This window comes from Pseudopipra pipra, chromosome 2 (assembly GCF_036250125.1).
Source record: "Pseudopipra pipra isolate bDixPip1 chromosome 2, bDixPip1.hap1, whole genome shotgun sequence".
NCBI classification, from domain to species: domain Eukaryota; kingdom Metazoa; phylum Chordata; class Aves; order Passeriformes; family Pipridae; genus Pseudopipra; species Pseudopipra pipra.
In genome coordinates, this window is record NC_087550.1 from 35,398,423 (window position 1) to 35,422,794 (window position 24,372).

General features: G+C 38.4%; 1 protein-coding gene across 2 annotated transcripts in view; it reads left to right on the top strand.

The window, feature by feature from the left end:
* Window positions 1–24,372, top strand: part of TMEM135 (transmembrane protein 135) — a 170,499-nt gene that overhangs the window by 52,248 nt on the left and 93,879 nt on the right. The window contains exon 5 of one of the 2 annotated variants that reach the window (XM_064645006.1): window positions 17,714–17,779. The exons of the other annotated variant lie outside the window; for it this stretch is intronic. Within the exon in view, the coding sequence (XP_064501076.1) occupies window positions 17,714–17,779 (66 nt within the window). The remainder of the gene's footprint in view (window positions 1–17,713; window positions 17,780–24,372) is intronic. 2 annotated transcript variants of the gene reach the window in all.

A 24,372-nucleotide genomic window follows, 5' to 3' on the forward strand; every position in this document is an offset into this window, starting at 1 on the left:
AGTGAGGTGAGTCGTGGACCTCTTCTGGTGTGGCCATTTCTGTGCTCTGGGACTTAATGCAGGTATTTTCCTTCCGCTTGCGCAGCGTGAGTTCAAAGACTTTATACATCTACATCTGGAGAGGTGAGTCTTGTACCTCGGGCCAGTTCAGCTCCGACAGCAGGAAGGCATTTTGTGATGTGTGTAAGTTGAGGAACGACTCCCGCAGTTAGCTGGGTGACCCGCTGGACCCCCAGAGAGAACTTGCTGAAGCACATAGCTCCATTTCCACTGCCTCTTGCTGTGTAGGCTCTTACCTGTGTATTTGTTTTTTGTTACTGTAGCTGTGCATGGAATAATTAATTGAGTGTACATAAGCAGGGTTTTCTCCGTGCTTAATTCTTAATTCTTCTTACCTTATGTAAAACAAACAGGCAAAACAGGCACTAACAGAAAACGGCAGGGAAGCCATTTGGTACTTTAGAGCACATTTGGTGTAGTCCCTGGACACACAGTTCATGTGTGTTGTTAGCACCCATTTATGGTGCATGCTCGGGGGGGATGTAGCTTACCTTGCCTTACCTTACCTTTGTTAATGTACACACATTGGGAAAGTGCTCTGTTCAGTTGAGGTTGTGTGTCTCTGACAAGTGTGGGAGTCTCTATTCCAGTGGTTGGAGATGGGGGAGCTTTTAATGGGGTGATTAGTAAGACCTCTGTAACACTGGTCCTGTAGTTTTACTTTACCTTGTCAGATAAAGCAGATCTCTTCCCCGTCCCTCCTTGCTAGTTTAAAAGCACTTGGCCTCTTTAATTGTGATAGAAAATATAGGCAGGAATAATATTTTTTAAAAAGAAATATAAAGAAATACTGGATGATTTTAGAGAACCATAAATACGATTATCTGAAAGTGTAAAAGATTATTTAGGGATAATAATGTGTATTTCCAAAATAATTATAACAGGAAATGAAATAATTTGGGCAATTAGGGCTGCTACATCTTTCAAAGGGTTAAATGGTAATTTTTGCTGGAGACTTTTAAGTAAAATAGATTACATTAATGTTTCCCTGAAGTAATAGATACGTCTTCCCATGACACATCTGATTCTTTGGCAATAGTACTAAAAATTTCCTAATTTTAATTGAGAGTGGTCAAAATGTTAGGCTTTACAAACTTCACTGTATAAGAAGTTAGAAATAAGGGAGTTTTTTTGATTTTTATGGGTTTGAGCATCTTTTCCATATGGATTCAATTCACATTTTTATCGGAATATGGAAGTCATTACTCTGACATCTGAAACTGAGGTAGCAGTAAAAAAAATTATCACAAACAAGACAGCAGACACAAATTATTTTGTGTTTATTACTGGGTGGCCCTTTTGAAACTTTCCCAAAGTTAATTGGTTCCAGATATTTGAGAATTGAAATTGTATTATGACAAATTTATTTCTGGTCATATTTAACTCAAGTCTTCTCAGTAAGGCGGCTTAAACAAACAGAAAAGTTGTCAACCCACTCATGTCTGTCTCCAGTTTTTGTTGTAGTAGCTTTAATCCCAGTGATTTGGTTTAATAAAGATCACTGAGAAAACAAACACTGGTGGTGACTGCACTGCTCTTGTAAGTTATTTATCGTATCTCTAAGGTTTTACTGTGGCATAAGTGCTGCTGTGTTAGCTTAAATTGTTCACAAATATGTCATGTTGGATTAAATGCCTGTGTAGAGTTTATGTGTGCCTGGGAGCAATGCTTGCTGCTGTTTAAGATGGGATTGGGGTGTGTGCAATGCTGTGGGCAGGCAGACCTGTCCCTGCTCTTGTGGTGAGTGCGTGACCACAGCAGGCTAAAGCACAAAACCTGGAGTTTCATGCCCTAGTGGATATCTGCCTTACACAGGGCAGTCCCTCAGTTATTTTGTGGTTGTAGACATTCTGTGAGATCTTGGGTACAGGTCAGTGATGGAATTGTTTTGCTGCTCACCTCAAGTTACGTGTGCCAGGAGCCCAGGGGCTTGGTCTGAGGGAGGCAGGAGCCCATGGCAGGGTGCGCAGCACCTCAAGTTGTTCTGCTTGTGAATTGGTACGATGTATTTTCTGCAGAAAGTATAGCACATTTTAAAATATTTGCAAATAGGAGAGAAGTATGTCAAAGTAGCATCTTAAGTGCATATGACACGTTGCCATATATATGTCATATGTATCTTCTTGTACTGTTGTGTAGTCTACTGCTATTGATGTATTTGTTGAATACTTATACAATATATTTATTGAATATTCGTATGCTGGTGTTGTATAACAATAGCTTTTTTTTCCCCTTTTAAAACTAAACTTGGGCAGAAAAAGCATTACAAAACCGAAATTATCTTAGTATTTACTGTACCTGTCTATCAATATGTACCTCAAACCTTCCTTGTTCCTATAAGAAACAAGCCTTTTTTCAAATTTCCTAAACTTCTTTTACAGGTTCCAAGTTTTACTCTTTAAAGACTTTAAACATCTAGGGTTAGAAATAGCTAGAGGTGTTTCTAACAAGTAATGATAGTCTCGCAGTGGTAAAGTCAAAAGTGGAAATTGCTAAGAATTAATTAAGTTTCTCTTAATGAAAGGATCTAATTTGTAGCTCAGTATGCCAAGTTCTTGGAAGACAGTCTTTTTCCTCTCAAAGATTATCTGTTATTGGCTGTGACACACTGGTAATAAGATACACATACAAACCCCCACATTTATATGTATATTTAAACTTTAAAACCGCACCTGGTGAAAGGGAAGAGAAAGCCTTCGTCCTTTTTCACGTTTTCCAGAATTAGCAATAAGTAAAAACGTTAAAAGGAAATGTTAGATTTGTGTAGGCATGGCTTTAATTAATACAAGTCTAAGTTCTGTAAGTGTTTGTGTTTGTAAAATTTATGAAGGAGCACTAAACTGCATTAGGGTAATTTATGGATCAAATAAATGTCAGTTGCTAAGATAAACTAGTATAGGAAACAGTGTAACTAGGATAAAAAAGTGAAGAACTAGAGTAAATTGCAAACACTGTAAGAAGAGTGATACAATTCTTTCTTTATATTCACCGAGGCAAGTATAAGTTCATTTACAATAAATTTATTAACAGTCTCAGGCTAATAAAACAACACTTACAGAGCAATTTTGGACACTTTCCAGCTCTCTGTATTGTGCAGTGAAAAGTTGGACCAGTGTTTTTTTTTTCTTTAATAAATAAAAAAAAGGAATCTGTATTCCTGGCTCCTTTATAAGGTTGTTAAATGTGCCATTTGGCATTTCAGAGCAGTGATTTGCATTGTGCTCAATTAGTGCGGACGAAGCAATTGCAGTGCCAGTTTCAGAAATGTGCCTAATTACTATAAACCACTGAGGGGTCCATTCATTCTGCGTTTCTGGCTCTGTGGGTGCCAGCCACAGAGACTCCAGCAACTTCTGAAGCCTAATCCCGAGTCACTTCTCCATGTTTCTGTGGCACTTGCATTTTGGAAGCTGTAATGGGGTCTGGTTGTTTACGACCATGTGTTGCTCTGCCTCCCATCTGTAGTATATTCTGGAAATGAAACCTTGGTGCATAGGAAGAAATTGAGAAAGACCCTTCAGCCCTTCCTGCACACACACACTCCCCTCCCAAAAAAGGAGGTGACATTTTATGTTTTATTTTGAATTATTCTGACTCCTGCCACAGAGAGTCTTTCTTAGTTATGAGGATTGTGGATCAATTTTTGGAATAGGATTTACTTGCAGTCTCTACTAGCCATTATGAATTACTGGCTAGTTTGATGACAGCCCTCTCCCAGCTTGATGACAAACCTTTCCCATTAGCCTTTTTTGGACACTTCTGGTTGGTAACTTATTTTTAAACAGCTACTGTGCCTTTATACCCAGACTTAACACAGATGAGTGTTGGCTGCTTCCTTTGGTAAGACCAGTGTTTGAAACAACAAATCCTAACGTCACTGCTTTAGTTGAAGCTGTTTTATTTGTAGGGTTTTGTAAAATGGCAATTCATCCTTCTTTCTTTCTGCTGAGGGAAAGAGTTGTCTGCTACCAGAAAGTGTTCTCATATAGACAGTTGTGTTAGCGTAAAGCCTGTAACACAGCTGCCTCAGTGGAGCATCTTACTGTTGACAATTCATGCTGACAATTTTTCTGATGTTTTGATTATGCAACTCTTTAAATGCCAGTGAAGCCCATCTGTTTTAGCAGTTCCAGCACCAGGCTTTTTCAGGCTTTTTTTCTGTACATTCTGTCAATGAAGAGGGGGGACTTTAAACATCTGATAGATTAGAGGGGAAAGCTTGTAGTGAAGGCCTGGCCTCATATATGATACTTAACTTGTTAGCTGCTCTTAACATTTGCAAAACAGAGACATCCTTTCTTCAGCCATGTTTTGAAAGCTTTCTAAAAAGTGAGCCCAGATGAAACAGTCTGATTTATGTGCTTGTTTGATGGTTCTGCACTTATGAGGATTAATTTGCTCATTTGATGGGAAGAACAGCATGTTTTAGGCTCAGTTGACTGTCTGCTGCAGTTTCTAAATTGTTTTTAGTATTGCTACGTTCCTTATACAGTTCATTCTGTAACTGTGTACTTGTTGTAATTTATATACTTTTTCCCCAAGAAATATGAGCTATTATTTGGCTGTTCTAATGTACAGGATGTTCAAAGGAACATGCCTATCCATGCAGTCCACTGCAGTTTATGTAACAAACCCACTACATGTATTTGGTAACTTTTAACTTTGCCAGGAATAACTGTACATTTTGTTCTTGGTCAAAGATCCTCTTTCTTATTATTTTATACTTGATTAAAATGTTTGCTGTAAATCTTAAAACCCAAATAGTTTTTTTAGGTACCTTACATGTTTAACATAAGGAGAATAGGTAAATGTAAGGTGAATAAATTGGTCTGGTAGAGGGATTCTGTGGTTTGTTTGCCCTGGAGGTGGGTTGCGAGACTTTGGGCTTATATTTGAACTAAAGTTTAAGCCATCTCCTCATTACCTTCCCTGCTTTCCCATTATTGTGATATAGCTCTGTGTCACTCGAAGTAGCTGTCGTGGTTTGAGACCCCCAGAAATCCAATTTCCGAGTCCTCACACCCCAGTGTGAGAGGGGTTTTCCAGACACAAGACTCAATATGGGGGGAAGGGGATTATATTACAATTATTACACAAATAAATATTATAATACATTATATACACAATCCTAACTATCTCTCCTATGATAAAGCAGTATTTACATTGGATTGGATCAAATCTCTTTTCCCTCCAATAAAAGTCCAGAAGGGAAGAAGGAAAGATCCTTTCCACATTCAGGGCAGCAGTGTCTCTCTTCTTCAATACAGCAGTCGTAGCTGGAATAGTAGCTGGATCTCTTTCCATTACGAACAAGGGGTCTCCTCTCACCCCTCTTGGCCCTTTGACTCCAAGCGAAGGTTTCTCTCCCGTAGGCTGCAAAGCAGGGACAAGGCTCGCCTCACCATGTCATATCACAAAGTGCAGAGGTCTTCGTGACAGTCCCTTCCTCAGGGGATTTAAGTTCCTCCTGAGTCAGAACGTTTAGGGCAGCTTTCAGTTTAGTCTTTTGCCCCAAGCGTTCTATCAGAGCTCCTGTGCTCTGTCTCAGCTGCCAGCCTGGCAGCAGCAGCAGGGGGGGCAAGGCCACTTCCCCCGCATTCCATCTGGCCGTCCTGGTCCAGCTTCCAGGACGTCTCTGAGCTCTTAGCTCCTCTCTCTCTGCTACATGATGCATTTTAGGACTTCCATCACGTAGGAGTCCACCCCCTCCTCCTAGGAGGGGTCTCACAGGGGTTTTGGGGAAATCTGATTCAGTTCTTACCCCAAAACTGTCCCTGTTGAGCTTAGTCCTCTCTCTCTCTCTCTCTCTCTCCATCAGACATTTCTGTGTCTCTCTGTTTAGCTGCACGCCATCTTTACTGCTTGTTTCTTCTTGGCTTTCTGCCACAGTTCTTTGCTCAGTGCTGCTCCACCGCTGCTTTCAGTATCTCTGGCTGTCCACTCGCAGCAAGGAAACTTCCCCCAGCTCTTAGCTACAGTACTTGGTCCAGTTTAACACTGTTTCCAAGTTTCTGCAGCCCCCAGTTGAGGGCTGGTGGGCCTTGGCCCCCCAGCAGGGCTTCTAGCCCCTCTGACTCCTGGTGGTCTCAGAACATGGCTACTCTCCTCCAGCTACATCACCATCTTTCTTTTCTGGTCTGATGTGATATGCTTAAATTTTGCAGGGGTGCTGATTGGGTCAACATCAAGACACCACCCCCTTGGGGGTTGCCATTTTTTTTAACTCCAGGGGGAAAAACAGTTTTTTCCCTACCACAGTAGCTTAGAACCGTGCTGCAGTTTCTGGATTTCGTAAATCTAACAGTAGATTTGCTGGTAGTGCCTCCTGTGTCATCTGAACCAGTGGTCTTTAACTGTGTGGTCACTGGCTTTTCCTTGGGAACATTGCTTGTTCCCAATAAATGATTGAAGATGTCATGCAGATTAGCATCTATCTGCTCAGCTTCATAACTGTAACCATTGGTGTGCTCAGAACTTCTCTGAAATGCAGGTTATCAATTCCTCCATTGGCTTTTATCTGATGCTCCTCAGCTGTAGTCTGTAAATACTTCACAGACTCTTAAATTTATCCTCATCAGTCAACTATAAGTGGCAAATATGATAACCATTTTTTGCATAAGAAGTAGAATCGTAGAATTATTTATTTGGATGGAGTTCAAAAAGTATTCAATAACTTGGTGGGATTCAGTGTTAGAAAGCTGAGACATTTGCCCCTCACTCCTTCCAAATTTGTTGGCTTATGTTTTTTTAGCATAATGGAATTTTAGTAGGTCTGTATGTTCTCAAGGCAGTGGATGGAAATAGCTAAGTCAATATTCTTCATGACTTTGGGAGGTAAGTGAAAAGTATTATTTCTCTTTTGGAGGAGGAATTGCTGTGGTAGTACCATCAGGAGTAGATTTTTAGGATCTCTTAATTGGGAATCTCCCACTGTTGGGAAAGAAGACCACACTCTGCCTATTTACAGAAAAATCCTTTATATTTCAGTTGTCTTGCCTCATGTCAGATAAGAACAAAAGCTAGAATCCGTCACTGCTTTGTGAGCTCTGCTTGTTTTACCAATAATCTAATTGTTGTTCCTCTTGATTTCCCTTCCAAATTTTAGAGAAAGTGAAGCAGGGTTTTACAGACCTGGCATTGATTGTCACGTGGCTTTATTTCCTTCTTTTACTGTTGTCTATAGCAACCATCCAAATTTTGGTGAAAGTCTTATATCCCCTGAGACCACCAACACATGAGAGTAGAAATCAAGCCCCATACTTCTTGCATTAGAGTAGGCTTACACTTTTTTTCCCCATGTAAAACCATGCCCAGTTATTGTTAGGATGACAAAGCTAGTTGGCAGTAATTACCAGATCGTTGTACACCAGACAAGAATTTTTCATAGTGTTGAAGTCAGTTCACTACAGTAATTTCGGAGATTGCAATGTTGTCGAGCAGTTCCGACTGAAAATGTCTTTGGATCTAATGTGTTTCAGGACACAGAGATTGTAGCCAGATTCATCTCAGGAGGCTTGAGTCCGAGTCTAGCAGATATCTTGATTTTTAAGGGCATTTTACTAGTTTAGCCTTCCTAAAGGTACTTTCTTCTGCTTTGACATTTGGTGTTTGTCCTCTTGTCTTGTGACTGGGCTGGCTGTAGTAATTCATCTGTTGCAGAGTCAGGCCAGCTATCTTCCCGTCATGGAAAATGTTCAAGAGCAGGAAAGAGGAGGATCCAGCTCCTGGCATGACAGAGACACAAAAGTGAAGTATTTTAGACTTATTCTGTACATTGATAAATCCTGCATTTTTTGAAATGTAGAATTGTTTAGCTGCAAAATTAGAGGTCATGAATTCTTATACCTTTTGTTTGAGCAGATTTGACTAATTTTACTACTTTTTGCTATTGTATTTGTGCATAATGCTTTAATGATTGTGGGTGGGTGTTACCTCAAACCCTTGATTTATTAAAAAGCAGGACTTGTGGAGTACAATTGCACCATGGCTTCTGTCAACAGCCTTAGTGTTGAGAACAGATGTAGCCCTTCCAATATTGTATGTGAAGAAGAAGTGTGGCTTCCTCCTGAGATTGGTCTTGTGATAAAAGCTTCCTGCCTTTCTTGAAAAGAGAAAACACCATGAATGCATGCTTTGCTGTGGGCCCTGCACTGCTTGGCAGAGAAGGCGATTCTCAGACCTGGAGGTACTGTTGTGTCAGTTTTGAAGAAAGATGCTTGGGAAGAAGAAATCTTGCTCATTATTTGAAATGGCTTCACTTGAGAACTGAGTATTATGCAGCCTGCAAGTGAGAGTTTCTGTTAGTTCCTCATGGCCAAAATAAGAACGGCTTTCTTGAGAGCAGTGCTTCCGCCAGTTCTCAAAATACTGTTCTAAGCTCTGAAACTTTTAGCTCTCCTTAAAAGAAAAAAAAAAGTTGATTAAAAAAAAAAACCTTGAGAGTGCTACATGATGTTGGTAGCTAATTACCGTTCCTCATATAATATATGACTTTCTGAGTTTTCTTGCTGATTATTTTGTGTTGAGTGGTTTTAATCACTTGAAATCAGCATCTGATTTATTTAATTATTTTATGGATAACAGCATGTGATAAATAAAATCACAATTCATATTTTCTTAGGCCATCACTAGAATAGACGTATTCTTCATCAAAAGCAATTTAGCTATTGTCCAATATCAGTGAAACTTTTCTAGGCAGAGTAGGGAGGCATCTTTATAAGCTGCACTAAAAATTAAGTAGCATTAACCTGTGTATTCTGCTCCTAATTAGTTCAGAAAAATTTGTGACATACACACGTTTAAACAATAACATTGGGAAGTGAATTGAGTGTCTCTTTCAAAGTCAGTGTAATTTATAGTACTGTTTACACTGCGGTCATGATAAATCACCAGTTTGAAAATGTTTTTTAGATTAGTTTTGTATTAGTTTAACTCATAGCGTAGTGGGTAAATTACAATACATGGTAACAAACCTATTGAGACAAAGAAATTTTTGTTCGATTTGCAAATACTGAGAACTACTACTTAAAATTGCTACCAGTGGGAAATGTAAAAGGTGAGGTAATCCCCTAAAGAAAAAGGACTGTGGTTGTGAAACATATTGAACGTAAATCTTGTAAAGCTTGTAGGGAATGTACTGAACTGAATCTGCTCAGAGTTCATGCTAACAAGAAACTCTGGTCAATGAAGGCAGATAAAGGAATTGTAAATGACTATTTAAATTAGTCTGGAATTCAAGAACATGTGCTTGGATAATATGGAATAAAGCTGTCTAAATATGCGGCTCTCATTAATTTACTGGTCAGAGCGAATGTCTATGTTACAAGACCCAAGGCTGCTGCAATAGCTTGCTGGTGTTTAAATCTGCTGTTCTTCAGGGATTAGAGTGGAGAATAGGGATCAGGGATCTTTTGATTTTGCTCTTTGTTGTCCCAATAACTCACTGAGGAGCTACAGGTGGACCATGAAAGCTCACCTCAGTCTGCTTTTACTTGGGTTGCAAAAGAGTTTGGCTTCACTTATGATAGCTTGGGAATGAATTCCACAGGAACATCCTGGTGCTCATTGCTATGTCATACACCCTGTCTTCTTGTCTGTTTGCTTCCTTTCACCAATGCTCTTCAAACCATGAGGGCTAGGTGCTATAAAGTCACAGCAAGGAGTCAAAATGAAGGGGCAAGCAAAGATGTAGTAATAACTGTAGGATGATCAACAAGGCCAAATGCAAGGTCCCGCACCCAGGTCGTGGCAATCCCAAGCACAAATAGAGGCTGGGTGGAGAATGGATTGAGAGCAGCCCTGAGGAGAAGGACTTGGGAATGTTGCTGGACATGACCTGGCAATGTGCACTTGCAGCACAGAAAGGCAACTGTGTCCTGGGCTGCATCAAAGGCACTGTGGCCAGCAGGTCGAGGAAGGTGATTCTTCCCTTCTGCTTCACTCTGGTGAGGCCCCACTTGGAGTGCTGCATCCAGCTCTGGGGCTGCCAACATAAGAAGGACATGGACCTGTTGGACAGAGTCCACAAAGATGAGGAGAGGGCTGGAGCAGTCCTCCAGTGAAGACACAGGCTAGGAGAGTTGGGATTGTTCAGCCTGGAGAAGAGGCTTCAGGGAAACCTCACTGTGGCCTCTTAGTACTTGAGGTAGACTTATGAGAATGTGGGGACAAACATTTTACAATGTGTCTGTGGTGCTAGGACAAGGGTCAGTGGTTTTAAACCGACAGAGGGCAGGTTTAGATTAGATGTTAGGGAGAAGTTCTTTGCTGTGAGGGTGGTGAAGCACCAGAACAGGTTGTCCACAGAAGATGTGTCTGCCCCATCCTGTGGAAGTCTTTAAGGATAGGTTGGATGGGGCTTTGAGCAACCTGGTTCAGTGGGAGGTATCCTTGCCTATGTCAGGGGATTTGGACTTCTTTAAAGGTCCTGTCCAACCCAAACTATTCAGTATAGTGTTGGAGTTCATTATGGTTCTGAGGTCAGGGCAGTGTTACCCTTTTATCCTGAAACTTAGTGGCTGCATCAAACCTGATTAGACCTGTTGTTTCTGCACATTGTTTTTCCAGCAGCCTCTGGCCAGGCAGCAGCAAAGTTCCCTGTGGATCAGTTTCAAATGGGATAGAGGGAGGTGATGCATGATAGGTGCATATGCTCCTTCTAACCATTTTAGAGCTGAAAATCTGAAGATTTCTCTGACCCCAAATCGTGAGGGGCACTGACTACATGCAAATGTGCTTGTATATTCCTGCTTGGCCAGAGTGGTCTTTTGGCCACTATCTTTTATTCTATCTGGCAGCATTACTAATCAAAACCATGTTTGACAATTGTCATGTGCTTTCTGCAGGCTGGTTTGCAGCTGTTTACTGTCCTTCTGCTGTGTGATTGGAAAGAATGAAGGTTTTAGCTGGCTTCAGTGGATCATTTCTCTGATGCAGAAACCTCTGCTCTGTGATGGTGGCAGGGCAGGCTTGCTTGGACCTCCTTTCTCTGGCATTTCTGTTGAGGCAGAGGAGATTAAATGGCCTATTTCTCCAGTTTCCCATGCTGGCTGCTGGCCTGGTTTGTGGGTAATTCAGTTCATGAGCATTATACTGCTGGATTTAATTTTTTTTTTCTGGCTTTCTGTTATGTAGTTAATTGCAGTGTTGAACTGTTCAATCCTTTGTGCAGAGAAAACTAGAGAAAGGTGAAAGTCAGTTACAGCCTGGGACCAGGAATCCCAATATAAATACCAAGCATTTTTTGGGTGGGGGGGTGGAAGGAAGGAAAGGGAGAAAAATAGGTAAAGAAGAAGTCAGGAGAAGAAAAAAAAAATCATAATCTTGGAAAATGTTACATATACCACAACTGCAGATGACTGAGTTCAAACTAAGATAAATAAATACAAATGCTTTCATTTCACCCTCTTAGCAGCACACATTGTGTGATTATTTTTATGCTTGGTTCGTTTGTTGAGCGTGTGTTCTGCAACTTTAAATTATAAACCCCTTTTAAGGAGAGGCTGAGGTTCCCGAGCAGAACTGCATCAGGGAGGAAGATCAGGGTAATTTAGTTGTGTAGAGGGTAGAGGTAAATTAGTTCTTAAGGGAGTTTATTAACCCTGAAAGTGCAGGATGAGCACAAATGGAATTTGTAAGTGTAATAGAAGTTGCCCTGAACTGTTTGTAAATTTGAGCTTATGTTTACATGACAAATATGCAGATGTTCTCAGGAAGGAGCAAGACTTAAGTCAAAAAGAGTTACTGTGCTATTAGTCTTGTTAGTTTTAATACTGGTTAATTTATACTGTATTAGTGATGAGTTTTGCCAATCCCCAAACATCTAGTTAGGGAATCAACAGTCGTTTCTCATTTGAGAAAGAAGAACAGTTTTCATACAGTGTTTCTGCTGTGTAAGATACACAGCCAGGTATGTGCTTTGTTTTTACAAATGTCGTGGAAGTAACCAGAGGAAAGGGAGATCAAGTATTACGGAATGCAGAGGTGGGTGTTTGGTGCAATGTTTTCTCTGGGTGTTCTGAAAGCTGAATTTGGGAAAAAATTAGAGAAATTTCAGAAAACGGATACAAGGCTTTAATGAACTCTGCGAAATATGCTTTATCATGGGGTTTAAATTGCCTAGTCTTTAGAGAGTTCATGATTAAGTTGCTTTTGTAGAAGGTAAAGGTAAGAAAGTATTTGATCTGTTAATGGGTGTCTGGAAAGGACTTGTGTCTCGCAGAAGTCAAATATGTGCTGATCTACTCATTGTACAAGTAAGGTTTCAACAGTTCAGTGATGAAGATGGACACATTCAGACTCCTTTTAAAAAGTAGAAGATGGAGGTACGTGAAATTCACATCTGTAAGGTGGAATGAGTTGAATTTTTTATGGTTTTTCAGAAAGTAGGAATTTAAATATGTCTCTTTAAAAGCTTCAATTCAGCTTCAGTATTGTATTTTAACATATCTTAAAAATATTTTAAATCTATAAAATATATAGGATGGGAGCACGTTCTGTATTGGTATTGTAGTAATTTCATCAAAAGTTGTAACAATAATTAAGCTTCTCAGTTAAATTAAATCTGTCATCTGGAGTAACATTCCCTTACACTTGACATTTTGTGTACAGAATTCAGGAGAAAAAAATTCAGAAACCTCTGTGCATTTTCCTATTCGTTGTTGCTTTTGAATCTCACCATTCTGAATTTCACTCATTCTACTTTCAAGAGTTGTGTGATGGTGAGCTAATATGGGCTATAACAATAGTTCATACGTAATCAAGTTGAAAGATGTTATTGATGATTTTGGATCATCTGTCAAAAGCCTTTTTATAATGTAATTTGCTTTTCATGAAGAAGCACACATTTTACAGGCCAGAGCTGTCAGTTAGCTGTTGTGTCCAAGACCAGCAAACCTCATGGTGGAAAAAATGTCTTCTGTGGTATTCCATCCATTTTTGTTCCTATAAACAATTTGCACCATTTTCATTTTAATGAAATAGTTTTGTTTTCTGTTTTGGTTTTTTTAATGCACAATTAGAAGTAGATGCCAAAAGTTGTCAGGTGATTAAACAGCATGCTTTTCTAAATTCATGAATTTGCATGAACAATCTCCTCCACTGCTTGCATTTGCAGTTTTAAGTTTGGTAAAACAGTAACTATTTTGATAAATTATTATAAGACCATTTTATTTTCATGAATACCTAGAAAATTAGAAACATCTGGAATCTAAAGTACTGTTTTTTTTCTGTTTTTCCTACCATTTCCATCAATAATACACAATTATTTCCCACTTTAGTTCTATGTCCAAGTGATTTCTCTCTTTTTTTAAATATATTTTTTAAACCCACTTGCAAGGAATTTGATCAGAGGCAGCTTCTATTTTTGGAGTGGGAAAAGTTGGTCATCTTTGTCTGGAGATGACATTAGAGCTTGCATGGTGTTACAAAGCAGTCAGATAACATTAGACTGCCATTTCACCTCTCACATAATGTAACGCACTGTACATTCTTTATAATGAAGAACAATTTTAGGATTCAGTAACAATCAGCTTGGCAGCACATTTATTTCACACTGAGATCACTAAAACTATGTGTTCATAATTTGCTTTCTCATTCCCATCGCTGAGAAGTATCTGAAGTCATTGCCTAAGCCTGTAATGATTCTTATTTCAGGCTTATTCACAGTGAACTCAATGCAAATAAATCTCAAATTTTTACAGCTTCCTAAATAATCTGATTATAATGTAATATTTAGTGCAGAAGTAGTTAAAAATGAGCTACATTTCTAGTCAGCAGTGTCTTTGAGAAAATATTATTATTTCTTAAATGGACAGCTTTTCCTGGCTTGATTTGTGTCAGCAGTACTCTGAATATTTTTATCAGATTTAATACAATGAAATAAACTTCCCGGTTCAATATACTTAGTACCTTTAGCGCATTATTTAAAATTCTTAAGACATTTGTGTTCGAGGGATTTAAACTTAATCAGTATTGGAATAAGTCGTATGCGACTATTATACAGCATGAATATTGACTATTATTATACTAATAACTCTGGTAGATTTGAAATTAGATATCAAGAATAGACCAGGCAAGATGTGTTCAATAACCTAGATTTTTAGTCAAAGTAGATTTGATATCCTGTAGGGATCCTCTTACTCTCAGCAAGATATTATCACATACAGAATTTCAGAAAGTATATGAGGTATGGAAGCATATTGTTATTTTTTCATTGATGATGTGGGATTATTCATTCATGCAACTTTTTTTTCCTCTATTCTTTATGGAGTATTAAGGATGATGGGGTTTGTCTTTAACATTTAAAAAAAAAGAAATTGTACATTTGTATTTTAAGTTTCTCCACACCTATGCTTATTCCTCCACATCCAACATGTGCAGCTTGAATGCCAGCAGGATGCTCTGTGTTTTTGCATTTCCTTGTGTCTTGGCTTGTCACAACTAGAAAACTGCAGGGTGGCCTTCCACTTGACTGGCCGAAAGCATTTCCATCACTTGTAGAGAATTTGAGAAATTGGGCTATGCTTCTTTGGGAAGCACAGTTGCATTTTTTTTTAATGGATTTGTCACTGAAAGTGTTGATGTGAAATACTGAAACAGGTTGGTCAGAGAGGTTGTGGGACCTTCAACCTTAGAGACGTTGAAAACAGGCCTAGGCAACCTGAGTCCAAGGGAACCTGAGCAGGACCAGATAGAATCATAGAATTCTTTAGGTTGGAAAAAGCCTTAAAGTTCATTGAGTCCAACCTTTAACGCAGCACTGCCAAGTCCATCACTAAACCATGCCCCCAAGTGGCACATCCATACATCTTTTAATTACCCCCAGGTATGGTGACCCAAACATTTTTCAGGACAGCCTGTTCCAGTGGTTGACAACCCTTTGCAGGAAGAAATTTTTCGTAATATCCAATCTAAACGTCCCTACTGCAACTTGAGGCCATTTCTTCTTGTCCTATCGCTTGTTATTTGGGAGAAGAGACTGATCTCTGCCTCACTACAGCCTCCTTTCAGATTTTTGTAGAGAGTGATAAGGTTCCCCCTTTTCTCCAGGCTAAACAGCCCCAGCTCCCTCATCCGCTCCTCATAAGTCTTGTGCTCCAGACCCTTTCCTAGCTCCATTGCCCTTCTTTGGACATGCCCCAGTAAAATTCTGTTTGTGTCTGCATTTACAGAGCAGAAAGGAAAAAGACAGAAATTGAAGACTGTGCAGAAACTTTGAAGAAACAAAAGTGTTACACATATATTTAAAGACTGGCGAAATTTTGCTAGCTGATTACTTTTATCCTTAGTCCGTGTGATGTTATAGTCCTGTGAAGGTGTTAAAAAACTTTCTGAACAGTTCCATCATGTTCTTTTTTCGTGTAAGACATTGCCTTACTTAAATCTCAACATGTTGTTCACATCTAGTTTGCTTTGTCAAAAGGATGCAAGCTTGAAGTATTTTCTACCAGTGTCCACCTTCTTCACCCTAAAGGTTACACCAGTAGTAAGCTTGGGCCCATTATGCCTTTGAAAGATAAACTTCTTTAAGTATCCTCTTGGATTTTGCTTGCTTAAAACCCCTATAGCTCTTTCTCTGGCCTTGTCATTGTCAGTCTGTGAATGGGTATAGGTGGCCTCATCCTCCCATGCAGTTTTGGTGGGAAGCTGTGATTGTAGTGCTAATCTTCTAAGTGATGCTTGGCACATGAAGGGTGGCCCACAGGAGGACATCTGTGGTGCTACATTTGCTATTGCTGTGATGTTTCCTTGTTTCTAAATGGCTTTGACATCTGGCATTAACAATGTGAGTACAAGCGTATTAAGGGAGAGCTTTTACAAGTAGATTGAAAAGAAAGTCATGCACACCAGTGGTTTTCAAAAGAAAAGAAAGCAGCTTAGCTGTATTGACAGAATGCTCAATTTGGTTGAAACATCCCTAAAAATGTTGGTAAAAGGAGCTGATTTTGGGAAATACAAAAGGCTGTATGGGGTTCACTTCATCTCTCAGAGAAGAAAGGGTTGAGAAAGAGAATTCAGTGGGGCATTGCCTTACATCCTCGTGGCTGTAAATGAAGTAATAGCTATTGCAGCCCAATGTTCTGAAGTGCACACATTCATTTACAGGTATGTGGGCGGAACCTAAGGTAGTTAAAAGCTCTTTTATTAAGTTATTTTCTGCAGGAAGTTATTTAGAAAAGGGTAAAACCCACATAATCTGTGTCTAAGAAGATTGAGGAATTAATCTCGAGAGATGTCTTCGATATTACATTTGTTGAGATACAGCTGTCTGAAGGTAGTGTAGCAGGAACCCAGCAAGTTTTGCAGTCATGGAAGCATTGAGCTGCTTATTTTTTAAATCACTATTTAGAAAGATGATCAGCTACTGCAAACTGCTTTTATTTATAAACTTTCTAAATGTAGTATTTTTTTCCAAACAGCCTGCTAACTGCTCCTTAACATAGATCCTTAAGTGTTGGAGTATTTTTTTAATTAGAACCAGATATTAGAACCATGTTTTGTTACAGTTGAAATTGAAACCGGCTTCACTGTTTGCTATGGAAACAAGTCTTTAAAACAAATCTGTTCATGGGTACTCTGATGTGCCAATCCATGAATTTATGTAACCTGTGAATTTTTTTCATGCCTTTTTGCAACCATCTTGTAGAAAGAATGGTGGTACAGAACTTATTATAGTTTGCATTAAGCCAGTAATCTATTTATAATGTCAGAAGTACATGCTAATTTTCCCACTGGATTAAAGAAAGGTATGCAACCTAATTAAAGATTAACTTAATTAAAGATTTCCCCAAAGTTGTTGTTTCCTGTCATTTGCACATGATGGGGTTGTGTTTTGTGATACCACCTTTACTGAGAGTTTAAAAATGATCTTCATGAGTTGTGAAAGACCGTATAGCTATTTTTCCCTCAGTAGGCCACTTTTACCTGACAGCCTCTGGAAGACCATTATATCGCTGAGCATCTCTGACCTGCAAAGAGAGTTTTGTGGAACTGCTGCAGCGTTGGGGAGGACTGTGCACTGTTTAGGTGGTTACTTGTGATGGGAACAGTTCCAGGCGTGGAGAAAAACATACAGCAGTTGACAGGATTTTATTATATGGACCTTACAGCTATTATATGGACTTTACTGTTATTGTGTGGTTTCATTGTATTGACACTACACAGTGCACAGCCTGGACATGCCCAGGCTTGCCATGAGTTTACCTGCTCCCTGTTTCCCCTGCTTCTCCCCCTTTTGCCCGTGTCCCTATCCTGGTTTGTCCCCCTCTTGTCTGTCTCATGCTCCACCCTATGTTCTGGCTCTTTCCCCTCCCGAGCAGATAAAAGACCGCGTGCACGGGTGAATAAAGGACTCTACCTGCATCCCACCTTTGTGTCCCGGACCCCTGCGGTGCCACGGTCCCATCCCCCCTTCGGACCACGGCAGTTACTTATGCTGAGACTGAAATCCTTGATACAGGTCTCACCTCGCAATAAACTTTTGCTTAAGCTGTGCAGATTGGTCTAAATTACTTACTCGAGGGATTCAATTGTAAAACAGGTGCTTGAAGGTAGCAGAAAATTTTAAAAATATTATAAGAATTGAAACAAATCTTCATGAGCTGCATTGTCTGTTTTTTCAGTAATGAATTTGTGTGTGTGTTTGTTGATGCAGGCCACAGAAACATTGTTCCGAATGGCAGTAGCAAGAGGAGCTATCACACCTTTAAGACATGGAGAAGTAAGGCTGATTATATCTGTATCTTTTGGTTTCTTTTTTATTTATTAGTGATAAAATACTTTCTGAATATAATGCTTTATAAATTCTTGGGAGATGTACTGTCTTCATGTAAGTGAAGAGAGCTGGACTATATATAACTTGCATACCTACATTACAGTATTTTTTTAAAGGAGAGCGGGAACTTAAATCTTGTCCAGCCAGAAATTAAGTATTTTTGAAAAAACATTCTGTTTTTCTTTTTGCTTCAATCATAACTTAGCCTTATAATAGAAGTGACTCACAAGAATGTCCTTTCAGCTGGGTTGTTTTTCATTGGATTTTCTCTATTAAAGATTATCAAGTCTAGAGAAATTCACATGATGTCAGTATTTGTTACTGAGTAGCTGTGGAGAGGTTACTTCATCCTTTGTTCCTTTCAAGAAATAGTAACTTCACATAATATACAAAGTATTAATACATTATTATTCTAAATAGGATAAATATATCTGAATATTATGTTGCTCATGCATGTTTCCATTTTTACCTTTTTTGTGTGGTTTTATATCAGGTAAACATTGTTTTGAGCGTTGATGATTAAATATCTCCAATATGAGGAGGTGCAATTTATACTTGGGTTGAATTCAATTTTAAAAATAAAAAAATAAAATTTAAATAATATTATATAAATATATAAAATATATAAATAATAATAAATATAATAAAAATAAACATAATACATAAGTAGATAATAATGATGAAAAATAAAATACTGCAATCAGTCATGATACTGGAAATGAGGACTGATCTGGTCATTGCCACAGCTGGATGCTACAATGTGTAGGGTTTTAAATATAGAAACCTTAGTGTTTTTTCATGGTAATCTGATTGGATCAAATTTTTAGATAACTTTGTCTGTTGAAGATACAGCATTCAATCGGGAACATAGACTTAGATTGACCCTGGAATCCCAGCTGTGTTGTAAAGTGTTCTTTATGCTGATGAAGTTCCCTTAATTTCCGTTTTGCAACAAAGTAATATATCCTTGCATTGGTGTTTGAAGATGTACTTGAGATTTCATCGAATGTGTGCAGCCCTTCTAAATTCTTTGTTTAGTTTTTTTTTTTTTTTTTTTTTTTAAGTGAAGGGCAATTAATTTTCTATATTTTCATGACCAGGTTGCCCAAAGAGTCTGTGGAATCTCCATCCTTGTAATTACTCACTAAATGGTGTGAATTAATGGACAAATCAAATGATGTTTTATTTTATAGTGTAACTAATTGTACTATTTGCAGTGCAAAATACCAGGACAACTGCAAACATAATGATCTCTGTTGTGAATGATATTAGTAATTTCTGTATCTGATATATCTTATGTTGAGCCAGTTCAGCTCACTGATGTGGCAGAAAAACTTTTACTTTTTTCTTCAGATATTCCCTCTGATCTTTTATCAGTTAAACCGCTTCAGGGGCTAGAGAGAACCAGATGAGAATCAGCAAGATAAGTGGTGAGAGGATGTAACCATGATTATCAAGAAAGGAACTGAGAGGAAGTGCATCTGTTTGATGATGGTGAACTTTATCTTGGTGTACAGTGTCCTATGATACTATTGACGAGATACTCATTGGGCTTCAGTGGAAATGCAGTTAAAGCTAAGCTAGATAATTTATAGATAAAACACTTTCCAGAACTGACTTTTTGTGTAAGAAGCCGGGGGAAAAATAAGAAAATACCTTTTTTTCTCTTGTATATTTTTATCGAGCTTTATGCAAAGGGAAAATGTTTTTGCTCAAGGGAGATATTTTCATTAAATTCCATTGTGTAATTATAATTTCCTTAGTCTGAAAATGGGAAATTACATTATTCAAATGAAACTAATTTTTCCAGAAGAAACATATAATCATCAGAAGTCATATTAATTATTTTTTTTTTTTAGCTTTTCCAGGAAATTACTGAATGTTTGCACAGTGTGTGAGTAGAAAGGGAACCAGAAAAAAAGTTGAATATGAACGAAAGTTGACTCTATTATGTTTGAGAAGTATGAATTTGGCAGTGAAAATCAAAGCAGAGCAAGTTGTTTATTGGAAATTTCAAAATACGGAGGCAGCAGTCCAATGTGCAAAAGCACTGTTCAACTTTCACACCATAACTTAAAAATGTAACACCATTTAAAATTTGAGAGGGGGTGAAACTGTTCAGTATTAGAAGGCAAAAATCATATCTGTTTGTTTGAAATTCATAAATGAAAACAGTGACAGTATTCTGTCTGCACCACTGAACGGATTAATGTGTAAATGTTTCTTTTCTACAGGCAAAACAGGATGCATGAAAAACTGCCTATTATAATCCAGTTGTCATCACCAGCTGGATTTCTAAGTTATAATATTGAATGTCCATGGCAAATCCCTTTTCTCCTCCTTTCAACATTTCCTCATTCATTGTGCCTTATGAAGCTTTTATGCATATAGAATTTTTATGTTTTTCCTTTATTATCCTTGAAGGAATTGAAAAATTAGGTTGTACATGTTTGTTTTTTTTACTTTTGCATGTGGTTTATAAAATTACTGTTAAGATTTTAGAAAACTGTGCTGCCAAAGGTGTTTGTCAAAATTAGGAACATAGTGCCAAAAATTTTTTAACTGTGGGATATAGATCATAGGTGTTCCTGAAAAATCTTCTTGGCAGTTCCCTTGCTCCTGATTTGACTGAAGTGTAGCATCCATGGGAGGGATCAAACCCCAAAGCATACTTGATTCTAAGAATTAAATATGTTGTAGTTCATCTTTATTTCTGTCTGTTGTTTTGTTTTGGGTGTGGAGCATGAGGCAGAGCCTTGTTCATTTCTGTTAGCACTTCTAGCTGATTCCCAAATGATCCAAAAATTGCGTGAGCAGATGTGCTCACACCAAATCCCATGACTGTGCTTCTGTGTGGAAGTCTTAGGGTGCATTTTATTATGGACACAAGGTTTAGAGCTGCTGATCAGCGCAACTGAGAGCTGTGCATTCAGGGAACCTGGACCTGACACCACCTAGAGAGCTTCTCCAGCTGTTTCTTCTGCTTCTGGTATTGGTGCAGGTGGCTCAGATCTGCTGCCGTCAGTTCCTCGCACTGTCCAGCCTCTTCCAGACAGACCTGCTGTCTCTATAGGTACTGGCTGATGTTGCAGCAGTGATGGTGTTGAGGAAACAAGAGCAGCAACAGCCAGCCTGCTGAAGAGAGTGAGAAGAGGAATAGGAGGTTGCAGCTGCTTCAGAGTTGTCTGTGCTTCCCAGTTCTGCATCCCCCGGAGCTTCTACTGATGTGTGCTGAACCTCCGGGGAGAGCCATAAGGAATAAGGGTTGGCAGCACTGGGCTGTGAGAAGTCACAGGGTGCATGGTAGCAGGATGGAATACATTTGACAAAGCTAAGGTTAAGGTGATGACTACACCCAGAGAGAAAACTTCCCTAATTTTAACTTGAAATGACCAGTTTTATTTACACTGAGGAAATGATGTACCAAAACCAGTGTGTCATATTGTACATCATGTGGAGATACTGAACAAGGAGAGATCTGACTAGGACACTGGCTTACTGGATTGATGTTCTCAGTCCCTACAGATGAGGGAAACAAATGCACACAGAGAAGCAGCAGGGGGATAAAGGAGAGGATGGAACCCTTAATGGAAAAAATACAGTGAATTACATAGAATGAGATGGACAACAGATGTAATGGTAGAGGCATGATTCCCAGAGAGCCAGAACTGATACCAGCCATGCATGATCTCTGTGGCTGTTAACTCACTCCTTGCAAGATCTTGATGAATTTGTAAACTGTCTTAATCACTTTTCATCTGGAAAATATTTGGGGCATTTTTTTAAGGACATGTATCTATAGAATTCCTTGCTACTGCTGATTCCTGATTCCTTTGAGAATTACCAGTTGTATTGACCTTATGGAAGAATGAGTAAAATTTAACAAATGCATACCCATGCATGTGTGTCTTGTCTTGGGGCTACAGCAGCAGTGAAGCTTAAAGGGAGTTACCAAACCAGTGCTCTCTTGGATAATGAGGCTTAATGATCATATTGTAGGTACTGAAGAACTGCCAAGAATAATTTGAGATTAATTTTCATTGAAATAAAATTGCTTTGGGTGCACAGTTTCCTGTGGTTTCAGCTCGGGGGCATATCAGGAATAATCAGTTGCAGACACTTTAGAAACCAAATGGCAGTGGGACAGTGGACATCTGATCCCCTCACCCTCCTGCCTTCCTATCACAAAGATGCCTTTATTATCTGGGATTCAAAAGTTCTGCTCTCACAGACTCCCCCAGCATCTCTGGTTTCCATGCTTTTTTCTTGAATACTTTGGTACTGTCATGTTAATATGTGAGGAAAGATATTTTGTCAGATTTATGTAAACTTTGCAGCAGTAGAGACACTGTACTTACAGTCTCAAAGGCTCTTGACTTTTTAAGCTTTTTGTCTTTAGCCAAGGGCATGTTTAAAAGGCAGCGCTGTTGGTCAGGGTGCACCTTGTCTGTTCTCAGTGCAGGGAAAATTCTTCCTAGCAAACCAGACTTGGTACAAGGAAACTTGAATTTTTGTAGGGCCATTCATGGGCTTTTTCTGCCTTTGAAATAGGATTGTCAGTCTCTTGGATCTTATCCTCTGGGTTCTTCCCCTCCTGATTAAGGGTTCCTGGTACACAAAAAGGAAATGTATATTTTTTGAATTTAATATGTTACAAAACAGCGTCAATTTAATTTAAGGAAGTCATATTTTCTGAATATGTGGTGTAGGATCCAAAGCGCCAGTAGATTTCAGTATTAATTTCTCTTATAATTGCCCACTTATTTTTGGGAAGGTGTTTGCAAAACTAAAAGGAAGGAGTTGTTTGCAGGCAGCTCTGAGACCCATTTCCCCTAAAGGGATGTCTCTCCCTGTTCCCAAGAGAGTAATCTGTACTTTGATTTTTAGCTTTTTCAAAAGAACTATGCTTTTAAAAAAAAAAGATGAAGATATCCTATAACAATATTCTGAAACATCAGTTAAAAACTCATTTAAATTATTGACATACAGAGTTACAGCTTTCTCATTAGTGAAGTCTATTTTGGCAGTAGTATTGAGGTTGTCTTTTATAACTTCTTGTAAAGAAGCAGCAAATGGATAAAATGTAGCCATCAGAATAGAACTGTTTTATAGTCTACTGACTTAAGGTTTTGGTTTTGGGGCATATGTGTCAGAAGTATTTAAAAATAGTGCTGGGATCTGGAAAATCCTTCTGGCAGGTCACAATGGGTAACAGTTCAAAGGTAATTTAATTGCCAAAGACTGGCATACCTTATCTATGTTATCTGGAAGTAAGTCAAAAGTAAATAATTCTTTTGATTAAATGTAGTGAAAACTAAAGCTTGATTTGAGAGAGAGAGAGATTGGGAATGCCATTGAACCCTGGGGAGGAAAACCACCAGACTTTGAGGTGTTCCAGTGTACTGTGTTCCAATGATGTTTTTGCTATGTATTCAGTTGCTTGCCCTGGGTTATCCATCTTAAGGAGTTTATAGGGTTTTTAATTAATTGTTATTCAGGAAGAGGAAAGTAAATTTGTCTCAAAACCATAGCTGAATATGAAGATTTTTTTCTGCTCTTTTAATAAGCCATTCTGCTTCTTATTAAAAATCATTTCAAGCCTTAAAAAACATAGACCTACTCCAAATAATTTTAAAAGGAAGTGATGGAATTAATTTGTTGGAGAATGGGGAAAATTAGTACACTGTAGGAATCATGTCTGGTGTAAATTTAAGGTAGAAATATCTGAAGGCGGGATAGTGGCTACATGTTCCAAAGTACAGAGGGGTACCACTGAAGAAAGGTAACACACAAGTTTGGAAACTTGGAGAACTTAATTTTCAAAACAGAAGTAAAATAATATCAAGGTGATTCATGTATTTTTCTTTAAAGTGTATGGAAATTGTAGTCTGTCTATTTTTCATGCAGTGAAACAGTGGAATTTAGTACTTTAAGCATTTGACATTTTATGCTAGGCATTATTGTCATTATAATGTAATTTTCTTTAATGCAGGCTGATGGTATGTTTTTTATCTTAAAATAGTAATAACTTCCCTTTGTGATGTGAAACACAGGGGTTAAAAAGTAAATTGAAAGTAACTAAGAAGTATTTGCCAGATATATTTCACCAAGAAGTTTTTGTCAAGGAGTAAAGTAAGGAAGGAATTGCCCATTTTAAAGACTTCTTTTTTAAAGACTCCTCTTTTTTTTTTCTTAATACTTTGCCTGTATGTTTTAGATTTTTTATTCTTTTCCATCAGCAAACCAGTGAGTGCATGCATGGCAAAAGTAAACAATGAAAAATTATGGCAACAAAACTAAATGTAAGGAAATATATTTACTTCCCAATATAGTTTTTGATTTAACATGACTTTGGGTGGTCAAGATATATGGTACTGGGAATATATGAGATTGTTTTCATAAGAGATTGTTCTTCTTACTTTCTTTCTTATTAAAAAATGTAGTTAGTGATTGTCGTTTCAAATGTAGACATTTATTTTCTGTAACCCAACAGCATTTCTTTAATAACTATTCAAATTGTGGTCTTCTATGTCATGGCC